At 42.2% G+C, this 21750-nt stretch overlaps 1 protein-coding gene across 2 annotated transcripts in view; it reads right to left on the bottom strand.

Annotated features, from left to right (window-relative positions):
* Positions 1-128: 128 nt before the first annotated feature.
* Positions 129-21750, bottom strand: part of GNB4 (G protein subunit beta 4) — a 62239-nt gene continuing 40617 nt past the window's right edge. For both annotated transcript variants that reach the window (XM_050308634.1, XM_050308633.1), the window contains exons 2-10: positions 15268-15367; positions 10917-10955; positions 10079-10185; positions 9083-9146; positions 8184-8346; positions 7933-7999; positions 7581-7782; positions 6149-6365; positions 129-4943 (exon numbers count right to left, since the gene is read on the bottom strand). In XM_050308634.1, the coding sequence (XP_050164591.1) occupies positions 4837-4943; positions 6149-6365; positions 7581-7782; positions 7933-7999; positions 8184-8346; positions 9083-9146; positions 10079-10185; positions 10917-10955; positions 15268-15324 (1023 nt within the window). In that variant the 5' untranslated portion in view covers positions 15325-15367 and the 3' untranslated portion in view covers positions 129-4836. The remainder of the gene's footprint in view (positions 4944-6148; positions 6366-7580; positions 7783-7932; positions 8000-8183; positions 8347-9082; positions 9147-10078; positions 10186-10916; positions 10956-15267; positions 15368-21750) is intronic.

Genomic DNA, 21750 nt, shown 5'->3' with positions numbered 1-21750 from the left:
CTGTCCAAGGCGAAGACCTGCACCTCACTCCCACAGGGAATGCAGATCCAGGGTAGGTTGCTCCATCTCCCATCCCATTTGCATTCCCCAGGGAATGCTCTAACACAACACTGACAGGTGACCCCAGATGGTTAAAAGCACTTGTTTATTGGTTACAATATCAACTCATGGCAACATCTTTCACTGAGCCACTGTACAAATACAAAGAAAAAGATCCATCCTGGAAAAAAAAGCTATGAACAGAGTTCATAGCAAGTGATTTTTTTGTCACAGGGAAGTCTTTTTACAACAGCACTGTTAAAGAACAAATGGCACAAGTCCCTGGTTTTTTTAATAGCTTAAATAAAAGCTTTAAGACTGTTTCTGAATACATACACAATCCAAAGGCAGTGCAGAATCACTTCATAATTGGTAACATTACCAAAGTTTTCCAAAGTAGTCAGCAACAAGTAAAAACAAAACAAAAAAAGCTGATGAGAGATCCTGGGAACTAAAGGCAAAGTAAAATCAAGCATGTTTAGAAGCATTTTGCTTTGGACTCCTTTGGATGTAATATGTACTACAAGTGTTCAGATGCTTTTATTTAAAAAACAAAAAAAAGGAGAAAAACACAAAGAGAGCACCATTGTGTAAGTAAAACAAAGGCTTGAAATATCTAAGACTATTCCACCGAAGTCCATATTAGTTAAAACCTAAACATACTGTGTGGTATAAGAATGTCAGGCACATGTAATCTGTTATCAGTTATATCAATTAGTAACACTGTTCACACATTTACCATAACAACACTGCATTAACATTCTGCATGTATTTTACATAACCAGCAATTGGATAAAAGGCTCTGGTGCCTCTGAAGTGTAGGAGGAGTGTGACCAGCATGCATGCCAGAGTACTGGATACACAGTGCACCATCAACCCATGCTAAGTACTTGTACAGGAAATGCTATCTCAAAACCAGCCATTCTGCTACACAACCATTGATACCAACTAGTCCAATTAGCCAATACTCTCACCAACATCTTAAAGCACAGCACTAAACCTAGTGGAGGTGACAGTGTCCTCAGAGAGGACAGACTACAACTCTTGGAATGTTTTCACAATGTTTTCATTCCACCTTAAAGTAATTAATGTGAACTTCATCGTGGGACGAGCGGTTACACAACTGAAGTAAAGAGTTAACAATTTCCAACCCATGCATTACATAAGGACACGCTGGGACCTGCTGCTGCACCAGCTCAGCTTTACCAAGGCGAGGTCAGGCCCTGTCCATAGGCAGGGAAAAGCCTCTTAATTCTCTGTTCCATTTCCACCCGTACAAATCTCGTCAGCACGCTGAGCTGTCGGCTCTGCCGGACGCTGCCCCCTCTCTGCAGTGAGAGGGTGGTGACGTTTGGAAGGAAAAGGTCTGGATACAGATGGGAAGAGGCCACATGACTGGAGCACGGAGTGCACATCAGCACGACGCTGCAGCAGCTTCGTCCAGTGAACAGACGCCTGAGTCAACACGGGAACAAGCCCAGGCTGGGCACTCGCCCTAAGGGAGAGCTCTCGATTGCAAAGTTCTGTCTCGTTAGAAAACACTGACAAACTACCTGAATAACACAAATGGTTACAGCAAGCACATGGTTCCACTTCCCAAGCCATGACCTTCAGAGGAGAGGCTGGGCAAGAGCAACCCAGCCCTGTTTGGCACAATGCTCCTGGCTACTCCAGCTCTTAATGACACAATTTACTTGAAATTCAGCTAGGAATGGAGTTTGGCAACAAACTTTGAAATCCAGGGAAGATGTGCCCACTAGAGCTGCCAGACCTGCTGTGAGTTTGCTGTCATGGTGCAGTCAGGAATCGCAGGAGCTGCACACTCAAGCCCATGGTAACTGTGGCACACACCAGTTTCTTTGAGATTCAAAGCTGGATAAAACCTTTCAAGTAAAACCTACAAAGGGTCATTTTATTACCTTCCTTGTATTAGGAGGAGTTTGAGCTTTTACCACTGAAGCCACATCCATTTTAGAAGGAGCATCGACCTTGAAAGGTCAGGCAGCCCTTTAACAGGAATGCCTGTGTGAGTCACCAAATGGCCTCACACAGCACCTGTGGTACTTAGAAAATCTGTAGGCTTAACAAAATAACCCATCTCCAGGGCAGGAATGAAACAGCAAACATCACCTGGGCAGGATCTATCCCGGGCTTTCTCCAAGTTCCCAAGACGCACTGGGCGCTGTTTCCCCCGCTGTGCTCGGGCTTCTCCAACGTCTCCTCATGCACCGACACAGGAGCCCCCCCGGACCTGGGGCACTTCAGACCCAGGGTGACCAAGGAGCAGAGGCAGGCAGGGCTCTGTGATGCCTTTGGACACCTCAGCAAGCAGTGGGCATTCCTTAGCATTTATTCTAAAAGCAGCTGAATCCAACAGACAACAGCCATCCAACAATGACAGTGAAGTTATTTGCAGTAATAACCTTACAAGAGCCATTACCACGGTTACAGGATACCTGAACTGGTAAGAAAAGTTATATACAGCTGTAAAATTGGTTTTGGAGTTTCACAAGTAGAAACCAGCTTTAATACCAGAATGTAAAAATGGCACCTGTCTTGGCAAAGGTGTTGACTAGGAAATTGGTTCAAAACACACTTCTATGGAAAAAAAGTTTTTTAGAAAAAGAATATTTTCTTAAAATTCTTTAGTAACAAATTTCCAGAATGATTCACCCAAGGCAGCTGTGAGTTAAAAAAAAAAAAATAAAAATAATCGAGTGCAGCACTAAAAAATAAACCGAGTCTGCAAGATCCCAAAGAGCTGCTCACTTAAGAGAGTTACAAGAATTCCACAATAGTTCGTTAATGCAGACAGATCATAAAGCAAAACGCTGAGGAATTCCTGTGAGACACAATACAGTGGGATTTTGGTCCTACACCACAAGGCTGCTGTTAGGAAATGTTCCTTCTCCAGCACAAGAGGTGCCTTTTTCTTATTTTAAAAGTGAATTTACTGTGATTGACTGGTACATTTACTGGCACCTTCACCATTATAGACATGGCAAGTTTACAGGCACAGTTTGGAAGTACTGAAATTTAGGATTAAAAATGTCAGAACCTTGACAAATAGTCATCTCAGCCAGAAATCCAGTTGGATGTATTACAGGATTCTGGGCCCTTATCTTGCCTACCTGACCCAGAGACACCCAGACTCCCCCATCAGTTCCGAGGAGCGATGACTAATACCATCTTCCAACCTGGTGATTTAAAATCCACGTTATTTTTTAAGTAAGTCACCTAAGAGAAGCCAATAGACATAACCCCCTTTCAAAAAAAAGCCACAGACGTCGAGATTCCCAAGGGAACATCCACTGCGAGTTCAGACAGGCTGCCAGGCACCAAAAAGTTAAGCAACCTCCCCGGGCAGTTTCAAATGGGCATCAGTCACCTGATTTTCCTCTCTCTACACTCAACTGCACCTCATCACATTTAGAAGCAACTGACATCTGAATCAGAAAAAATCGGGAGAGGAAAGGGCTATTTATTTACAGTGTTGGAGCTGCAGAACAATTGGCATCCAGAAACCCCCTGGCACAGCCTCAGTGACCACGGAGCGAGCACTGTCAAGGTTATCGTAGGAAGTTCTCAGGGGTCACAGAGGAGCATTTCAGTTACACAATTCCTTTGATAATTCACTGCACAGAACTGACAACAAGCACTTTTGGCTGGGCTGTGCTTTGGCAACCCCCGAATTTGGAGGGAGATTACAGGCGATTAACTGCACAGTTAAATCCTCTTTAGGAATTCAAGCAAAGTCCTCCTGAATTTCTCAGCTGGTGTGGGACTGAGCAGGCCCTGCAGAGACACACTCCGAGCAGCAGCTGAATCCCTGTCAGTGCAGATCAGCTGGAGCCTGAGATGGGCCAAAGCCACCCGTTCAGCCAGAGCTGAGCACTCGACACTGCACGGCAGCAGTGACCCCTTGGCTTCTGCACCCACGGACTGCGTGGAATAACTGATGCAAAAAGCTGCAGGAAGGAAGCTAAAACTTCGGGAACTGGAATTATTTTATTTTCAAATTAATTCTGCTGTTGTTGCCAAGCCTGCCTGGCATTAACTCCTTGGTGTTTGGAGGCCATGACTGCCAATGGATGAACCAGGAACCACTGGCTTGAAGGAAGAGCCCCCCCTGATTAAAAATAGGCAAGCGGGTCAAGAAGTGAGTGAATAAGGCTGTAGGTATTAACTGGGAGTCTCCAGGGCCTTTAAAAAAAAAAAAAAGCCAAATGCCTTCCATTATAAAAAACACATACATACCATTGGCTTCACTTTATCTACAGTAAATTCACAAAAAACATTGAAAACAGCAATCTAGTTCACCCACTACAAAACTCAGAAGTGACATCTCGGGTTAAAAGCAAAGCTATAAATGTAGTTCCTTAAAAAATGCAAACATATTTCTTTACATACAGACAAATGTTACATGATTGGCTGCTATAATGTGTATATTCTGTTATGTACAAAAAAAAAGTACAGGATTAGCAGACTGAGCACAAGCAAAAACCCTTCAAGGACAATCTAACCAAACCACCAAAAACAAAAAGACTGGCTCTTAGTTTGTCGGTCACCATGATTATGTGTGCTGGCCCCTTTTAAAAAGTCAGTGATTTCTTCCCCCCTCCCCTATTTCTTCACTTGATTTTTTTTTCTAGTTTACAGAAAGCCTTTTTGTGTAATAATCAGTGAATAGAAAAACTTCACCTGCAAATACAAGGTAGAAATGTTATTTCACAGCTATAGGCTGCAGCATTGATCTCTCCAGATCTCAAATGGAGAATGTACATGTTTGGCTCCCAGTTAATTCCAGATTCTGAGAAAACTGTCCCAAGACCCTGTAGCTACAGCCATGCCGTCATCAGTGACACCTAAACAGCTGACACGGTTGTCATGGCCAGCCAGGACACCTGGAAAAGAAGAAGCAATGCAAGTGTCAAGGACTGCAGCTGTTACTCTGCTCTCCCAGGCAAGTCTTAAATTTACCAAAAAACAGTTGTAATGCAGGATTTTAATTGCCTTTTTTGTCTTTACTCTGAAGAACCACATAGAACACAAGAAACTCAACAATAAGGTTTTTAAAACCATGCACACTCAGTATCACCTCTGTTTTTCTCTCTGCCCTCACAGTGTCTCCTTCCTGTCCCAAAGATGCCCTCATCCCTAATCAGATTGTCTGTCTCGTTTTTGGCAATGCTGTCCACAATTTCAGCCATCAAGTACTTCCAAAATCAAATGTGCTGTCTCCTGACAATGTCCTGGATACAAGAACCACCCTGGGTTTCCCAATTTTTTCAAACCCTTGGGATCACAAATCCCCCATGGATCATGTCAGGCTATCAGAAGAGGAACTATCCTGCCTTTTCCAGCTTTGCTTTTGCTTTCCCTCTGCCTGTTCTTTCCCTTGTCTGCTCTGCCAAGGTTCCACATCCAGGTCTATCAGAACTCAGCTGCCCACGTGTCCCCTAAGGAAAAGGATCTATTTTCAGACTGAAAAGCAGAACTGATGTTCAGAACTGAACCAGGCCCCTGCACTGAAGTTCCTGTAAGAAGCACAAAGAAATAGCTGTGCTATAAACACGCTGTGTCCTGACAGAAGTGACTAATTCAAGGACCAGAAGAGTCCACTTCACTTCTCTCCCAAGAGGAGGAAACGATGGTCCCCACAGCAAAAAGCCTACTGTAACTACATCAGAATTACTGCCTCTGGATGGGTGCAGAAGTCAATGCAGATGTGTAATTTTGTATTACTTAAATTCACATACTACAGTGAAGTGCATTTTCTGCAGATGTTTTTCGGAGGCTGTTCCTCAGCCCCAAGAGCTGGGATCTCCCAGCACAGAGATCTGTAATGGCTAATGCCCAAAAACAGGCCTGTTCCACTGAGTGCAGCACCTACTGCAGCACACAGCAGAGATGGAACTGAAGTGCACTGTAACTACTGGAACACAGAACCAAACACAATAAAGGGGTGCCATTCCAAAAGAACAGCGTTAAAAAGGAAGGAGGGGGAGATTCCCTAACACCAGCAACAGCACTGGCAATGAACTGGCTCTGCATTCTGCACAGAGTGTGAACGTGCCCTGGGACAGCTCCAGCACCTGTGTGTCCTCACCTGCCCTCTCCCCTTTCAGGGTGTCCCACACGTTGCAGTTGAAGTCGTCGTAACCCGCGAGCAAGAGGCGCCCGCTCTTGGAGAAGGCGACGGAGGTGATCCCACAGATGATGTTGTCGTGGGAATACATCATCAGCTCCTGATCTGCACGGAGGTCGAAGAGCCGGCAAGTGGCATCATCAGATCCAGTGGCAAATGCATGTCCATTAGGGAAAAACTGGAAGTTTTAATTAAGAGACAAGAGTTTGACACCAGAAAAATATACTGATCATGCAGTAGTTCAAGAACGTCAAAGGATTATTTAGCCAGGGTGACCAGAGGAAGACAGAATGGTTTATTTTAAAGAAATATCTGCATGTTAAAAAATGCACGTAAACAACTATGCAAGGAAACCTCTCTGGAACAGTGCTTGGTGACACCTGAGGACTGGAATTGTACCCAGGCAGTTCCTGGGTGCAGGGTAACAGGAGTCACAGGGGATGCAGCTGACTCCTACAGAACAGAGCAAACCCCAGTTCTGCACATCCTGGCTGTGGGCCAGGAAGACCTGGGAGAAGTGGAACGTGATGTTCCATCCTGAGCTGGTCATCCAGGTTGGCTCAGCCACAGTACAAGATTGTAAGCAATTCAATTTCAAAAAAAATCTACTCCAAATCCGAGTCATTCTCTCAACATCCATATTGATTGAGATGGGAATGGAGAGAGCTCAGCACATCTCAGGGCTCAGGTCTAAGTATAGGATCTGCATTTTTGTACTGGTCATGCGTTCGGTATTTTCTCAGCCTTAATAATTTTTCATGTTTATCAAAAACAGATGCAGCTTAGACTTAGATTTCATTCCCTATTTACCAGGGCTTGTATCTTGCAGATCAGAACATAGTGTTACTGTGACAGAGAGGAAATATAATCCAGTTTATAAATATTACCAAATTATTCCAGGGAATATTCAACATCAGGACGGATTTTTAACTTTGCTTTCTAGAATATTTCTCAGAAAGCTCTTTTCAAAGAAAATATTAATTACATTTTTGTTCAACCAAAATCTTTAAGATGAGGACACTTGGTTGTTTTGCACCCTCTCAGTTTATTGTATTTATCTATGATTTTCAGCTTTTAACACGTTGCCACACTGCAAAAAAATCTCCCTGGTCCATTCTTCACTTCTTAAAAAAAGTGATGTCTCAGTTACTGAACAAAAACACTGCTGAAACTATTCCAAGAACAGCTCAGTGCATCTCAGATAATGGCAATAATAATTCAGTTACAAACTAGACCATAATTTATTAGACAACCTTCTCCATTCCATACAGGGCAGCAGTCCCTACCCTAATTAACTGATTTGAAATCAAGGTAACTCAGTAGCGGAATCCATGTAAATGTAGCCTTTATCCTCCCCCTTCCTTCCCACGTGGAAATACAAAGGATCACTTACACAAACTGCATTAATATCCGACACGTGCCCCGTGAACGACTGCCTGCACATTCCATCCCGGATATCCCAAAGCTTCGAGGAGGCATCGCAGGCACCCGAAACAAAAGTCCTCATGTCTGGACTCAGGGAGAGGCTCATCACATCTCCAGTGTGCCCAGTGAACGTGGTGGTCTGCTGACCAGTTTCAATGTCCCACAAAGCGCTGCAGATAAAAAGCGACAACGTTAACACCGTGACTGTGATGATTTCAGAGTTCAAGCTTCAAATACAAATAAAGGCACTGGAGAGAGGAAAAAAGAAAAAGAAAAAGAAAGAGGGGGTGAGGGAAGGCCAACAGAGCTCAGAAACTCACCAAGTGGTGTCTCCTGAGCTAGTGACAATTTGGTTGTCATCTAGGAAGCGACAACAGGACAAGTATCCTAAAAACCAAAACAGTTCCGTTAAGTTTCCAACCCAGGAGTAATAACTGCAAGTTTAAAATGCAAGAGCAGCATCAAAGTTCTCCCACAGCCAGAACTATGGCACAGCTCACGACACTCCTCAGACCAAGATGGTTCCCTGTGGTGCAGTAACGAACCCAAGTGGAAGGAGACCATGGCTGACCTGTGTGTCCCGGCAGCTCCCGGCTCACCCGCACGTTCCCCTCCCTGGTTTTCAGGTTGTATATGGAGCAGATGTTGTCCAGGCCACCACAGGCCACGTAGTTGCCAGAGGGAGCGTAGGCACAGGTCATCACCCAGGAGGATCTCAAGGGAATGGCGTGCATCTTGGGAGAGACACAGCTCGTGAGGGCACAGACAGCCGCTCATTCTCACCCAGCTCACTCACTCACCACGGGCACTGTGTGCTTCAGTACTTGGATTTAACAACATAGCACAGCTCATTCCATATTTACACTTCCACACACACTGGGGTGACAGATACCAGCGGTATCTGCAGGGCAGATATACAGAACTTCAGCACGACACTACTTCATAGCAAAGCTATCCTAAACTTAAACATTTACAGCATTTGTTTATTCTAATTAATTTCCTTGTCCAACTCTTTTACATCTTTGAGCTATAGGTTGGAAGACAGGATGGCTGTGCCCATGAAGACTGGACAGTTTATGGAAGCACAGCTTTTTTAATTCCTTCTCCTTTCTCTGCCCTGAAAGCCAAAACTGTCCTGTAAATTCTGAGGTTGTGTATTTCTACAATTCAAAACCAAATTAGTTTCAGAAGCAGCACCAGACAGGCAGAGAGCAACAGCCACCAGCTACTGCACTGGCAAATTAAGAGTGAAAATGTTACATACTACCAATGTAATTAACTGTTGCTTCAGAAACACACCCTACAACACATCACCAGTAATCAGCTAGTCGTGACAGAACAAAAAAATTATGTCTGAATTAGAAACACTGCTGCTTTTAATTTTTGTCTTGCAACCACATAAAAAAACAAGACACAAGCCTTCTCACACAAATCATACGTTAATTGTAGATAAAGATTAGGAATAAGTACCTTATTTGTTGTATAACTATCCCAAATAATTAATTTTCCATCTTGAGAAGCGCTGACTAGTAGCCTAAACACAAACACAAAATAAAATACGTTAACATAAAACAAACCCCAACAAATCTCAAAATATACATACATCATTCACGATTACCAAGTGATGCGGAAGTTTCATAATTTCTCTATTACCCTCTGCTTTTTCTTGTTCACTGGAGGGGTGCATTTGTTGGGGAAAGTCTGCAAAGATGCAGATCTACACATGACCTGACTGAAGAGTCACATGTCCACAGGGGCTCATGATCAGCACTGAGCACAACCACACAACTTGGTGAAAACGCATTTTATGAGCTCCCTCCACAGCTGCTTTCATTATTCACATACTAATATTCTAACTACACAGTTACAAAAAAGCAAATAGGGAATTTGAATGAAAATAAATCTGCAGAGCAGAGTCCAGATGTTTTCCTCTCTGGACAACATGACAGAGACACGAGGCAGTGTTACCACCTGACCACCAGTTGCTCTAAAGGCAGCACAGCAAAATTCCAACTTTTCCCACTATGTACAAAAGGATCTTTTTTTCAATGAAATAAAACTGGTCCGTGAAGTTTTTAAATCTTTGTTATCACAGCAGTTCCATTTTTATTCAACATCTTGGAAAACAGAGTGCCCAGCATTCCAAAAATATGCCTCACTATGTACCCTCCTCTGCTTAAACAGTCTCAAAAACTTAGTTAAAACTGAAAGAAGGAAAAGGGAAAATAATATGGTAAGGGAAAAATTCATGAATAAGCCAAATACCTCTCCTCTCAGCCAAGGTTTCTCTATCACCCCTTTGCAGTTTTAAAACAGCAAACTATAACTAAAGCCAAATAACCTGGGATGGCCCTGCAAGGGCACCAACATCACTCCATAAGGCCCCCAAAACCTGACATTAAACCTGAAGTTGACAATCTGATTTCCAACCCTTAAATTGCAGGTTGAAGCCTCCCCTGTACCAACCTTGAGTCAGATCCCCAGTGCATGGCATAGATTTTGGCTAAGTGACCTCTGAGCGTGCGCCGGGTCCGCATTTGGATCCGACCCACGGAGTCCAGACTTGTTGTGATCTAAAAATAAACCAAACAAACCCCCGAGATACTGAGAACTATTTTTAATGCACGAGATAACAAAAATACATGTGAACTTTGATAGAACACAATCTGTCTTGGCTCACAACAAAATCAAACAAAAAAAGGCCACTGTTGCACACCCAGGATTAGGTCCCTGCAACACCAACACAAACAGATTTCACAGGGACAGACTGTAACACTCTTCGTGATGGCTACACCTGAAACCTCAGGAAAGCTTTTTAAAATATTACTGTGTAATAGTAAGGCTATTTCACATTATCAAATCTGAAAGTTTTCAATTAAAACCCAGGAAAGAAAATCCTCCAATATTTACTGCACTGTTACTTTTTAAAGCATGGCAGAACTTTAAATGCAAAATCTTTTTGTTCCCAAAATACAGCTAACAGACATTTACTTAAGTCTTTCTAAATACATTAAAGAAAACAAACATACTCTATTTAAAAGGTGAACTGGAAGCAGGATGCATTAAGATGGTGGGGGGTTTTTGACTGGCTGGATTTTTTTCCTGTTTTGTTTATTTGGGGTTTTTTGGTGGTATTGTTTTGTTCTGTTTTAAATAGCTGTATAAATAGACAGTCCATTTCCAAAGGTTTCTTTCACTTCATTCTTTCAGTTACTGAACAGGAACATGCAACAGTCATAAACTGGTATTTTTAGGGTTTTTTTATCTACTAAGTAACAGCCTACACAAGGAATCAGGAACATACCTGAGCAAGAGTTGTGTCACTGCATGCTTTCCTGGCATCCTGAAACAGAAGAATGGAACAAGTTGAATTGGAAAGGCAACACTGAGCATTAACTGAGAGTGTCTAAAGGAAAAATAACTCGAGTTAGGCTTCAACACACTCAAAAAGCCACACAGCACCACGACTGACACCCCAGACACCTTCTGTCACCCTAACTGGTTGGATTCAGGGATCTAAAGCACTGGCACACAACTAGGGGTAGTGGAGGAAAAGGGACTTAGGAAGGGCTGTGCCCTAGCAGCCTTTGAATCTCCCTTTCTACAGACTATGGGATTCAAAGGCACTTGGAGCCATCCTGAAGTCCCAGTGCCTACCCTTTTCCCTGTATTCCTTCCCTGGGGTGGATGTGCTTGCTCAGGGTGTGCTGAGCACAAGGGAAGAACTGATCCACCTGGAAAAGCAACCATATATTACACATGATTAGCAAGCTCTGTACATGAGGCTGTACATTCATTACCAACCCCCTTGGCATCACGGGGGTGACAATGCCAGAGGGAGAGGCAGGATGGAAATCAAGAGGCAGGATCTGAGCAGGACAGACAGCAGGATTACCAAAGGCTTCACCTGATGATCACTTGATGCAAAATAAAGGGAGAAAAAGAGTCTACTAATGCCTTCACTCATTTCATGGAATGGGTGGTGCTCAGCTCTCCTTACAGACATTCCATCTTTTGTCCTTATTTCAGACTGCATGGACATTCAACTTCTTTTCTGCACATGATTCAACCTGACCTAAAACCAGACTTTCCTTTCATTCACATCATCAGTCACAGACTGAACACCTGACACAGGTGAGCACCACTGAGCCTGGTCCACAACGCTGATTTTGCAAAACCTGGTTTTAGTTACAGCTGAGACTGCACTGCCCTCCTGCAGCTCCAGCCCTGTACTTGAAAAACTGAAACAGGCACATGGTCAGCAACTCCTTCTGAGAAACCTGGCTTAAAACTGGTTTAAAATTAGACAGGAACTGTGTAGCACAAGTTAAGTTAAAGCCATCGACAGCCCAACTGAAGGATCAAGCCACAGAACCCTCCTGAACTCCTGTGATTTCTCCAGTCTCCCAGGAACGATGGCTTTCACCACACATTTGTGTGTGTCCCCCACCCCACCCCAGTTCAATCTGTGCACAAATGGCAACGTCCTCTCCGAGAGGAGGGACGGAAACATTTACTCACACATTCTGGAACTGCATCAACACATTCAGACCAGGATCTTAAAGTTTTTTTCAAGCTCTTGCTTGAGAGTTACTTGACATTGCAACTTTAACATTTCTTAAGTGCATGTTTATTTTGACCACCCTTTATAGCTCTCCTCCCAAAAAGCAAGCCTGAGAGTGGATTAAGTCATCTCAACTTATTTTTATAATGTCTGAACTGTAGAAATATTTACAAAATGTTGACGTCTGGAATCAGGAGGGGTTTAAAATACCAGAGCAGCAAATCCCTTAGCACTCAGGACTTATTTCAGCCACAGGAAGAAACACACTGGATATTAAATGACTTTACTTGTTTGGTTTAGCTGAAATACTTAAAGATGTTCAACATAAAATGATTTCTCAACGCAGTCTGAATGAGACAAAGCATTTTTTTCTCTTTAAGGGAGAGCTATTACCAACACCTATCCTTGAGGCTGTCTGACACTTGCCACACGGCTGGCAAAGTTGCAGGAACAGGAGAGTTTCAACAGACTGTTTTAATTCTTACACTGAAACTGTCATTTCTACACGAGCACCATCGTGACAGAATCATTAGTGTCAAAAGGTAAAAAGCTCCTCTATGTAATGGTAGATTTTCTCAGTTCATGCAGTAGACAATGCAAAATCTGTGAGAAAAATCTACCTGCTTGATCAGTGTGCAGCCCCCACGATTTCTAAGCACACATACTTCAGATTACATTTTTTTTCCCCAAAATTCATGGATTTTTTTAAATATAGTGTCTTATTTGTTCGAAATGTCTGGTTCAAATGACACTGTGCCAAGTAAGCAGCACTTCCAAAAATCATTATCCTCAATTTCAGTTCTCAAAGTTGAGGACACACATATCACATGGGAACTTTTATTACAGAGAGAACTGGGAATTAACTTGAACCATAAACTCATCTGACAGATCTGATAGTTCAGTGTTCAAACCTCCTGCACAAAAAATTCAGGCAGCCTTAAGTTATTCCTCCAACATTGTCTGTGTACAGAACTGAGCTACAGCTGCAGTTACTGCATGGGGAGACACAGGTACCCACATCACCAAGACACTGGGGAAAAGAAAATTAGAAATCATTAAATATTTCAAAAATACTGCAGACTGAAAAAAGGGGAATGGACAGTTATGCACTGCAGTTTGTACACTTGAGGAAGCTGGTAGGTACAATCTGATCTGGACCTCACTTCTAAGCACAAAGCTGATTTTTGTGATTATATTGTTAGAGGAAATATCAGACAAAACCCAAGAGTTGTAAACAACTAAGACAGCAAAATTCTAGCTATATATAAAACATCAAATGCTGGTAGTGACCTCACCTATTTTAGGAGTGCATCAAATATAACTTTTGAAAATTACCAGCCCAATAGTTTAAGACACTTTAAAAAAAATTTTTTTTTTTAGCTCCTGTACCTATCCTCTTATCCATCCCAAACAAACACCTATTTAGAAAAAAACCTGTGCCATGATTTAATAAGCAAGATGACCAGTGATCTATAAAAATATGAAACTGAGTTATTTGGTCAGAGTGTTTCTTGGATATTAAGTCAGCAGGAGCATTTGTGAACTGCATATTTATCTGAAGTGAGAATCAAGCATAAGGTATCCAACCCTGCACTCAGATCCAAAGAGGAATCCCTAATTGCCACTGCTGAGCCAAAGACTCCAAAGGCAACACAGCCCTGGTTACTCAGCTACACCTGACAGATCCAGTTACAAGGCTGAGTGACAGAGTTACAAAGGAAATGTTAAATCAGCATAAAGCCACAAAATGGAGTCATTTTACAAAGGGCCAATCAGATTTTTATGCTCCAAAATTTAAAAAAGAGGCAGACTTCCCTGCAGCAGAGTGGAGCTCTCTTACATGCCTGGTAGCTCCTCCTTCACACAACTTTGAATAAAATATAAAACCAGTCTGACTGATTACCAAGACTGAGCAAAGACTCGCCTGGCTCACCCTGATGTCATGTAATGACAAAGTCTTCACACATCAGGCAAAATATGAAAAATTATGTCCAACTTTTATTTGTGCAATGTTGTTATAAAGCTTCAGTAGGAAAAAAAAAGTATTTTAAACTAAAATTTATTTGTGTCCTCTACAGAGCTGCTGGAAGGGGCACCCAGTGCCACAGCACTGACTGACCCCACCCTTGTCTTTCCAGGGCGTTTTAAGTGGAAACGATGGGGCACTGAATGAGCAGCAGCCTCAACACAACTCCTGAAACATGAAGGGTGTTCTCCACATGGCTGACACCAACAAGCAGCCTCACACTAAGCAGGAGACACCACACAACAACTGCTGCCAGCAGATGCCATGCTAAAAAAAGTCAGTGTGCAACATATTCCAAGAAACCTGCACTCCTCGCTGATAGGAATGCTTGCAAATAAGGCATTCCCATATAAATCAGGTTTATGGATGGTTCATGTTTAGAAAATTTTGATTAAAAATAAACAGACTTTGAATATCCTTATTATACTTTGTACTTTCCTGAAAACTGCATCACTGAAATGTACAGGCATGTTGCAACTCATTCCTGGAAAACTGACTTTGGGGATGACAGCTCATATTTGGTTTATCTTCAGTGAGTAAATACAACACAAAATTAGAACATATGGTGGGGATCAGCATTTAAAAAAAATAAATTCAACAGGAAGCAAAGAAATAGGGCCTGTAGAAATTATAACCCTGGAAGGTTCTCTCTCACAGCCCATGCTGTGACCTGCAGGCTGGTCAAGAGTGACAGCACAGTCATCACTTTTAGCCCAGAACAAGCTTTTCTAACACCCTAAACCCAGCTTGTCACACCAAAGTTCTGTAAGTTTGCTGCTCCCCTCTTGTTTTAAAAACCCAAAATAAACAAAAAAATTTGCAGACAAATACACTCCTAGTACCAAAACTTAGAGAACTTCAACAGGAAATAAAACATATTGTTCAAGAAATACTAAGAATGCATTTCATTATACCATTGCCTCTTCTGATTTTTAAACAAATATTCTAAAAACATTTTAAGCTCTGCACAGCTTAAACAGGTGTGAGTAATAGATGTGATTTTTACAATTTATTCCCTTAAAGGAGGGACTTTGTAATGAAAAATAAGCAATTAGCAATTCTCACTCTGATTTGGTTTCGCAGCTGCTCTGCCTCCTGCCGTAACTGTTCCAGCTCACTCATCTTCTTCAGCCTCTATTTCTCACACTCCACTGCCGAAGAAAACCTGCCAATAAGAGGGAAGAAAAATAAGTTTCAGTATCACTTTCTACTCTTAAAAAAAAAAAAAAAAAACCAACCCACCCAAAATCCTCCACAAACCTATATTTATATATATTTTCCCTTTAGTACACTGTCTTTAATGAATTTGGCAAGACTTAAATGATTTCAATCCCTGAATTACCATGAGAAGTAGAATTCAGTGGAGTCTATTTTGAATATAGAAGCAACTGTCAACAGAACCACCCACTGTCCTTTAAGAACCTGTTTTGTAGCAGGGGCTCTGCTCACCCACCCAGAAAACTCTGTCACAAATTCTGTGCCCCAAGATGGCAACAGAGAGCAAAGGCTGCAGGTCCCCTCAACATTCACCTCTGGGCTCAACAGGGGTGGGACACAGGCACCTTGCACAGGACAGCCAGGGCAGGCTTGGTTTTAATTACAGATGAAATTTTTGAATCATTGACTGCAGCTGAAATAGCAGGTTTTCTCCAATTTTTCCCATACTTTCCCTGGGTACAATGACATTTTCAATTCAAAGGCCCCCATGCAGTGAGAAGGGATAGCAAAGACTGAACCATCCCTAAAAGCATCCTCGTGCTGGTACAGCCCTCAGCTGTCTAAAGCAGTTCTCATCTGAATGAGGACTCAAAGTAACCTCAATAAAAAGATCAATTAACAGTAAGACTTCATGCAGGCACACTTTCACGTTAGTAATTTTTTTCTTTTTTAATCAGATTTTGGGTCCGATTTTTTTTCAGTGTGTTGAACAAAGTTTCCTCAGATCAATTTTCCTCTTTATTCCCAGCACAGCAGTGCAACCACCGCAGAGACCTCTGAAATCTGTTCACACACTGGAGACTTCAACATCCTTGCAGTGAAAGGAACATTAGAAAGTAAGTTTCTCACAAACAAGCCAGACACCTATTCGGAATTTTTTCATGATAGGAAAAGCACACCAGGAAGGTGATGGTGGTGGTCCCATGACATTATCTAAAGAGCCAAACCACTTCTAGTTTATAAAAGAAGAAAGACAAAAGTTTGTGAGTACTGCTCACAAAATAAAAATGGAGGAAGGAAGGAAAAGAAGTGGGAAGAAGAACCCATTCAAAACATTATTTTATGTTTGTTATTTAGTCCACTGAAAAATTGCCATAAAACAGAGGAAGAAGGGTCACAGAGTGTCTGTGAAGTTGTAGTGAAACCCCTTTATCTGGTCTAGATACTGGTTCTTTGTAGTTCAATAGTGATGTGCTCTCAAAGACTGACTCTGGAAAGCTTTTCTCCATCTATAAAACACAACATTTCATAGATTGAAAAGAGTGAGAAGTTTTGATTCAAAGCAATTTACTAATAAGATAAACACCCTTGGACTAACAGCTTAAACAAGTGTTTGAGAGCTACAAAATTTCTGGCTACTCAAGAAGAAAAGTATCTTCATTAATCATCTATCTACTCCTTCTATCAATCTGAACCTCACTGCAAAGTCCATTTCAGAACAAACTCACAAACAGACATAAGTTGGATCATCTCCAGATCAAAATACATCCAAACCAGTAACAGAAGTGCTGATTTAGGTCTAACTAGTATTTCCAGCCGTATATAAACAAACTATGAGGTTTTCCTTCCTTAAACCTGTGCTCTGTTCAACTACAAAGACACTGTAATTCACATGTGAATATTAGACTACTTCATTTACTATCATGTTCCTATTTTTGGATGCCCAGACTACTTAACATTACTTAATGCACAGCAGGTATAACATAGAAGTCATCAGCACTCGTGCCTGATTTTAAAAATTAAGCATTAAAAACATCCCTTTAGCACGCACATTTAATCACACACCTTTAAAGTCTATTGAGTTTAATTACAATTTAATACATTTAATGGGTATACCTCTATGAAATATAGCCCCACTTTCAGTTCTGGCAGTGTCAGATTAACTTTTTCATTGTGATTTTCCTTTTTTTAACCTAGACCCTACTGAAAGGTAACACAGACAAAACAATGGTCTCAAAGGTCTTAAGCCAGCCAGCCGTGCTGCCTGCCAACCTTTAGTAGTCTTGTGTGCTATTTTTAACAGAAGATAAAGATTCCCAACAGAGAAGTTGATGTGTCTCTATTTTTCTGAGAAGGGAAGTCAGCCTCTGCCCTGTGATGTGCCACACACTTGAGTGCTCTGTAAACAGTCACTTCAACACAGAGAATTACTGATCATAAAGACAGTGACACTATTCCCACCTGGAAGCATGCACGGCCACTCACAGCCACCCAAAGTCAGGGTTTTTTTTTAATTCATAGGTAAAACCATGAGCATATTAGGAAATGAGCTGTAGCTCTGCACTGGCACTCTGAGTCCATCAATGACCATCCTGCACTTCAGCCACGAAGTTGCTGTCAAGGACTTTAACGTCACTTTTATCAGCACTGTTCACCATTAATGCCATTCCTGCACCAGCAGCTACACAGCTGTTAAACTTCACAGCTTTAAATTGTGTTACACTTCTCCAAGTTCCTACATGGACAAAAACCCAGCTCCAGAAGCAAATAAAAGGACAGTGATCTTTCACACTTTTTGAAAGAAATTTTTTTTTTTTTTTTTGGTAGAAGAAAAGCCCTAGTAGCACCACTGTGTTTTAAATTTGCAAGACCTTAGCATTGCTGCTCAGCAGAAACGTGTCAGTGGTTCAAGGTCAAGCTATACCTCAGTGAACAGAACGGCCTTCAAGCCAGCACACATTCCCACAAAATCCAGGTTCCTTTTAGAACTGGATTACTCTAGCTTTGAGCATTAGAGTTCTTTTCCAGTATGCAGCAGCTGAACAGCAAGCTCTGAGATATTCTTAAGCTATGTATAAACACCAGGATACTACAGTAAACAAACTAAGTGCACAGTTTAACTATTAAATTGAAGCTCATCCAACACTGTTGCACTGGCTGGCGGCAGCTCCCGATGCGAAGGCCTCTGTGCTCAGATCATCCCCCACCACGAAGTATTCAGCAGAACTGGGAGAAAGATGCTTCCACTTGGGATTTTTACCTTTTTTTTTTTTTTCCCCAGTAGTACTTTGATGTGCCCACAGGAAAGTACAGAAATTGAGTGGGTAGGGAGGAAGCTCTCACAGATGCCTTTCCAGATTCACACCAACTCTGCAAGCAGCGTCTCTGAACTCCAGTCAAACTCCCGACTGATGTCAGCAGAATCACGACAGCAACACAGGAAGATAAAACACCTGCTTGGATGCCTGGAACTTGTGGATGTATCTGTGCCTGTTTTAATACTTCTGATGCTACAGTGATAAAGAGCTTGTTATGTCCATAGACCATTGGCCAGACCAGATTTATGTGCTGTATGTTTTTAAGTGTATCACTGAAGCACAGCAAGAACTCACACCTGAGATGCCTGGCAGCACTGGCCAAGCAGAAGCTGCATGCCATAAACATGTCCTCAGTGCAGAGAAGCAGGTCATCACCACAACCTCAAAGTGTGCTATTTTCCAGTGCTACCAGTAATCAGATAAACAACTTGGTTTTTATCAGATTAAATGCTGGGACTGCTTCTGCAGGGCTTACAGGGATTGCCAAGAACAGAGGTCATCTCTATATTGCAATTTTTTCCTCATACAAATTGCTGAAAACCTCAGTGGATTCAATACAAGCCCCAGGTGTTGTACTAGGTTACAAAGGACATGTGCCTGTTTGTTCTCCCCTCCAGGAAGATCAAAATACTACAGCCAAGAAGGAGCACAGTTTCACAGCCTGGAAAAAAAAAAATCTTTATTCCAAATATTCATTTCCCCAGGAGCCCTCAGTCATGTACACAGCAAAGCCACCAGCTCATCTACCTGTATGGGTAGAAGGAGTGAGGCTTCCTCCTGCCACCTCAGGACACTGGGGTAATGTAACGCCTACCTGCCTGACTTATTCATATTTTTAATAAATGTTGAGTCAGAGAAAAAATACTCTGATTTCCCTTAGATGCAGACCCCTAGTGTCATCTGCTTTTCAGCATTCAGAGGTAGCACCTCTGATGAAGAGGCCAGATGCTTCTCTGCAAAGGCATTTCATGATGTGCATGATGGACTATGAACAGCATCGCCTGCTGTGGCAGGGAGGCCTTGAGGGGATGAGCAACAGGAAGGGGAAGAAATTTTTAATACATTTGGTAGCCAGGGGTGTTAGCATGGCAGGACACCCAAGGTATCAGAAAAGAGGGTCAAGGACATGAGATATTTCCATCAGAAGCAACAACACAGGCAGCGATAACCACTGTGTAGCCAAGGCAGCCATCTCTGCCCTCAGCCATTTGCAGGCTGAACTGTCCCTCAGTGCAGTTTCTCCTCAGTGGACTTGTACAAGTGAATTTACTGATACCAAAACAAAGTGCCTCCTGAGGCAAAATAATTAACTAAGCCAGATTCCACTGCATATCTAGTGTCAAGAAAGCCACTGGCAGGCTTCGAGTCCTCCACAGATAAATTACCCCTTGCACTGTTCCTGATTCAGTAGCAACACCATTTGCTAAGAGTTTAATTCTTCATTATACAGGCAGGCAGTGACAAATTGCCACAGTTTCTTGTCTCCAAAATACTTTCTTTACAAACTGTGGACTCAGAACATTGTGGTTGGAAAAAAACCACCCTTTTCTCTGTAAAAAGTCACTCCAAATGCAACTGAGCTCACACTTTGAGAAGATCCACCCCTGTGACACCCCAGCAGGCAGCAGGGCAGGACACAGCGCCTGCACAAGCTGGGACGCAGGGAGTTCATCAGACAGGACCTGCTGACCCCATGGCACTGGCACAGGGACCAAGAGCTGATGGAGCGCTGGAAAGCCAGGAAATAGGCTGGTATTTGCAGGTTACTCAAAACAGAATAGCCAGGCATGCAGTGATAGGAACCTTTAGTTCTATTTCTAGTATTTCTGTCTCAGAGAGGATTACAGTTTACAAACTAAGTAATTTAGATTCTTAAAAATAAAAAAAGTATTTAAAAAACCAGGCACTTTCACTTGCCTGGGCAAGCTTAGCCTATTCCCCTGTAAAATCACCATATAAACAGGAGGAAAAAAAAGTACCAGAGAAGTGTAAATACGCCCCTCCCCACAAGAAAGCATTGCTATTTTTGTGCCAAATATATAGAGATTAAAGGGACTGCAGAAAGAACAGTCTGTCTGACTAGATTCTTAAGAGCTATCAGCTAAAGAGCTGTTTGGGTAATAATTTCATTTTGTATCAAAAAATCGGTCCTTTGGAACTGAAATCCATGCTTACCTATACGAACCAACTCATACACAGCAAGATCTCCCAAGTGATCAACAGACAGCAGCAGCAGGAGAGGTTTCACGTAACTTTCACGTGATCCTCTCTACAAGTGATCACACAGGTGGCTAAACATAAGGAATGCTAACTATAACACCTTACTAATAATAGGAAAAAGACACCAAGGCATGCTCCAGCTTTCTCTCAAAGGAGATATATTGGTAAGTCACACACATTCAGGCTCTGAGCCCCAAAACCTTTATATGCTGAAGTTGCTTGTGTAAATTTACCTGCTTGTGTCCTGTGAGTGGTGACAGTGTTTGCAGGGGTGGACAGTGGGGTTCTGGCTCTGAAGCTGAGCCCTGCCAGCACAAACAGACCAATACTTCATGTATTCAGGATGTGCCAAAGAAGGTTTTCATAAAACACTTCTTCATTTAGTCTTGTTCTAAACAAGACTTTGGCAGCTTTGCCCACTCATTTATGTCTCCCCAAACCCCAGGAATAGAGAAGAAAAACACAGAGAGGTTTTATTTCTTGCAGCCTGAAGGGGATGGGTTTGACATACTGGAGGAAGGTTCAAAATCTACAAACCTGGACATGGTGGACAAAGCCTTGTATAAAGTGAAATCTCTGCCTGCACAGCAGTCACTTAAAGCAAATGCATTAATGCTGTGCTGCAGTTACAGACCCTCATATAGAAAGTCTTTCAGCTGGAATTTTACATAATATATTTTCTGCAGTAGAGCCTGTTTGAGGACCACACACACACAGCTCTCCACTGAGGAAAATGAAACATGTAATGGCCTTTTTTACTATCCCTTGGCCCTATGTTGTCTCTCCTGTTTCTCAAAGAGACCTTTCCAGCTATCCATTTTCCCAAGCATCCTTTGTTCTGATTTGTAGCTGTACTGCATCAATAAACAAAGACAACAAAGCAAGGAGCTTTTATATTGGTCAACTAATACTTGAGTTACAGCAGAGAGAGGCTGGGATAAGCTGAAATAACAGTATGTAGGGGCTGCAATTGTGCCATTGTGTACCTTGCTCTTATTCTCACCTCTTCAGTTCATCTCCTTTCTTTCTTTAATGTATACATTTGAGGGGAGCACTGGTTACAGAACATCTT

The sequence above is a fragment of the Myiozetetes cayanensis genome, unplaced genomic scaffold (genome assembly GCF_022539395.1).
Source record: "Myiozetetes cayanensis isolate MyiCay16 unplaced genomic scaffold, myiCay2020 scf13, whole genome shotgun sequence".
Classification (NCBI taxonomy): domain Eukaryota; kingdom Metazoa; phylum Chordata; class Aves; order Passeriformes; family Tyrannidae; genus Myiozetetes; species Myiozetetes cayanensis.
This window is presented reverse-complemented; position numbering and strand designations above follow the sequence as displayed.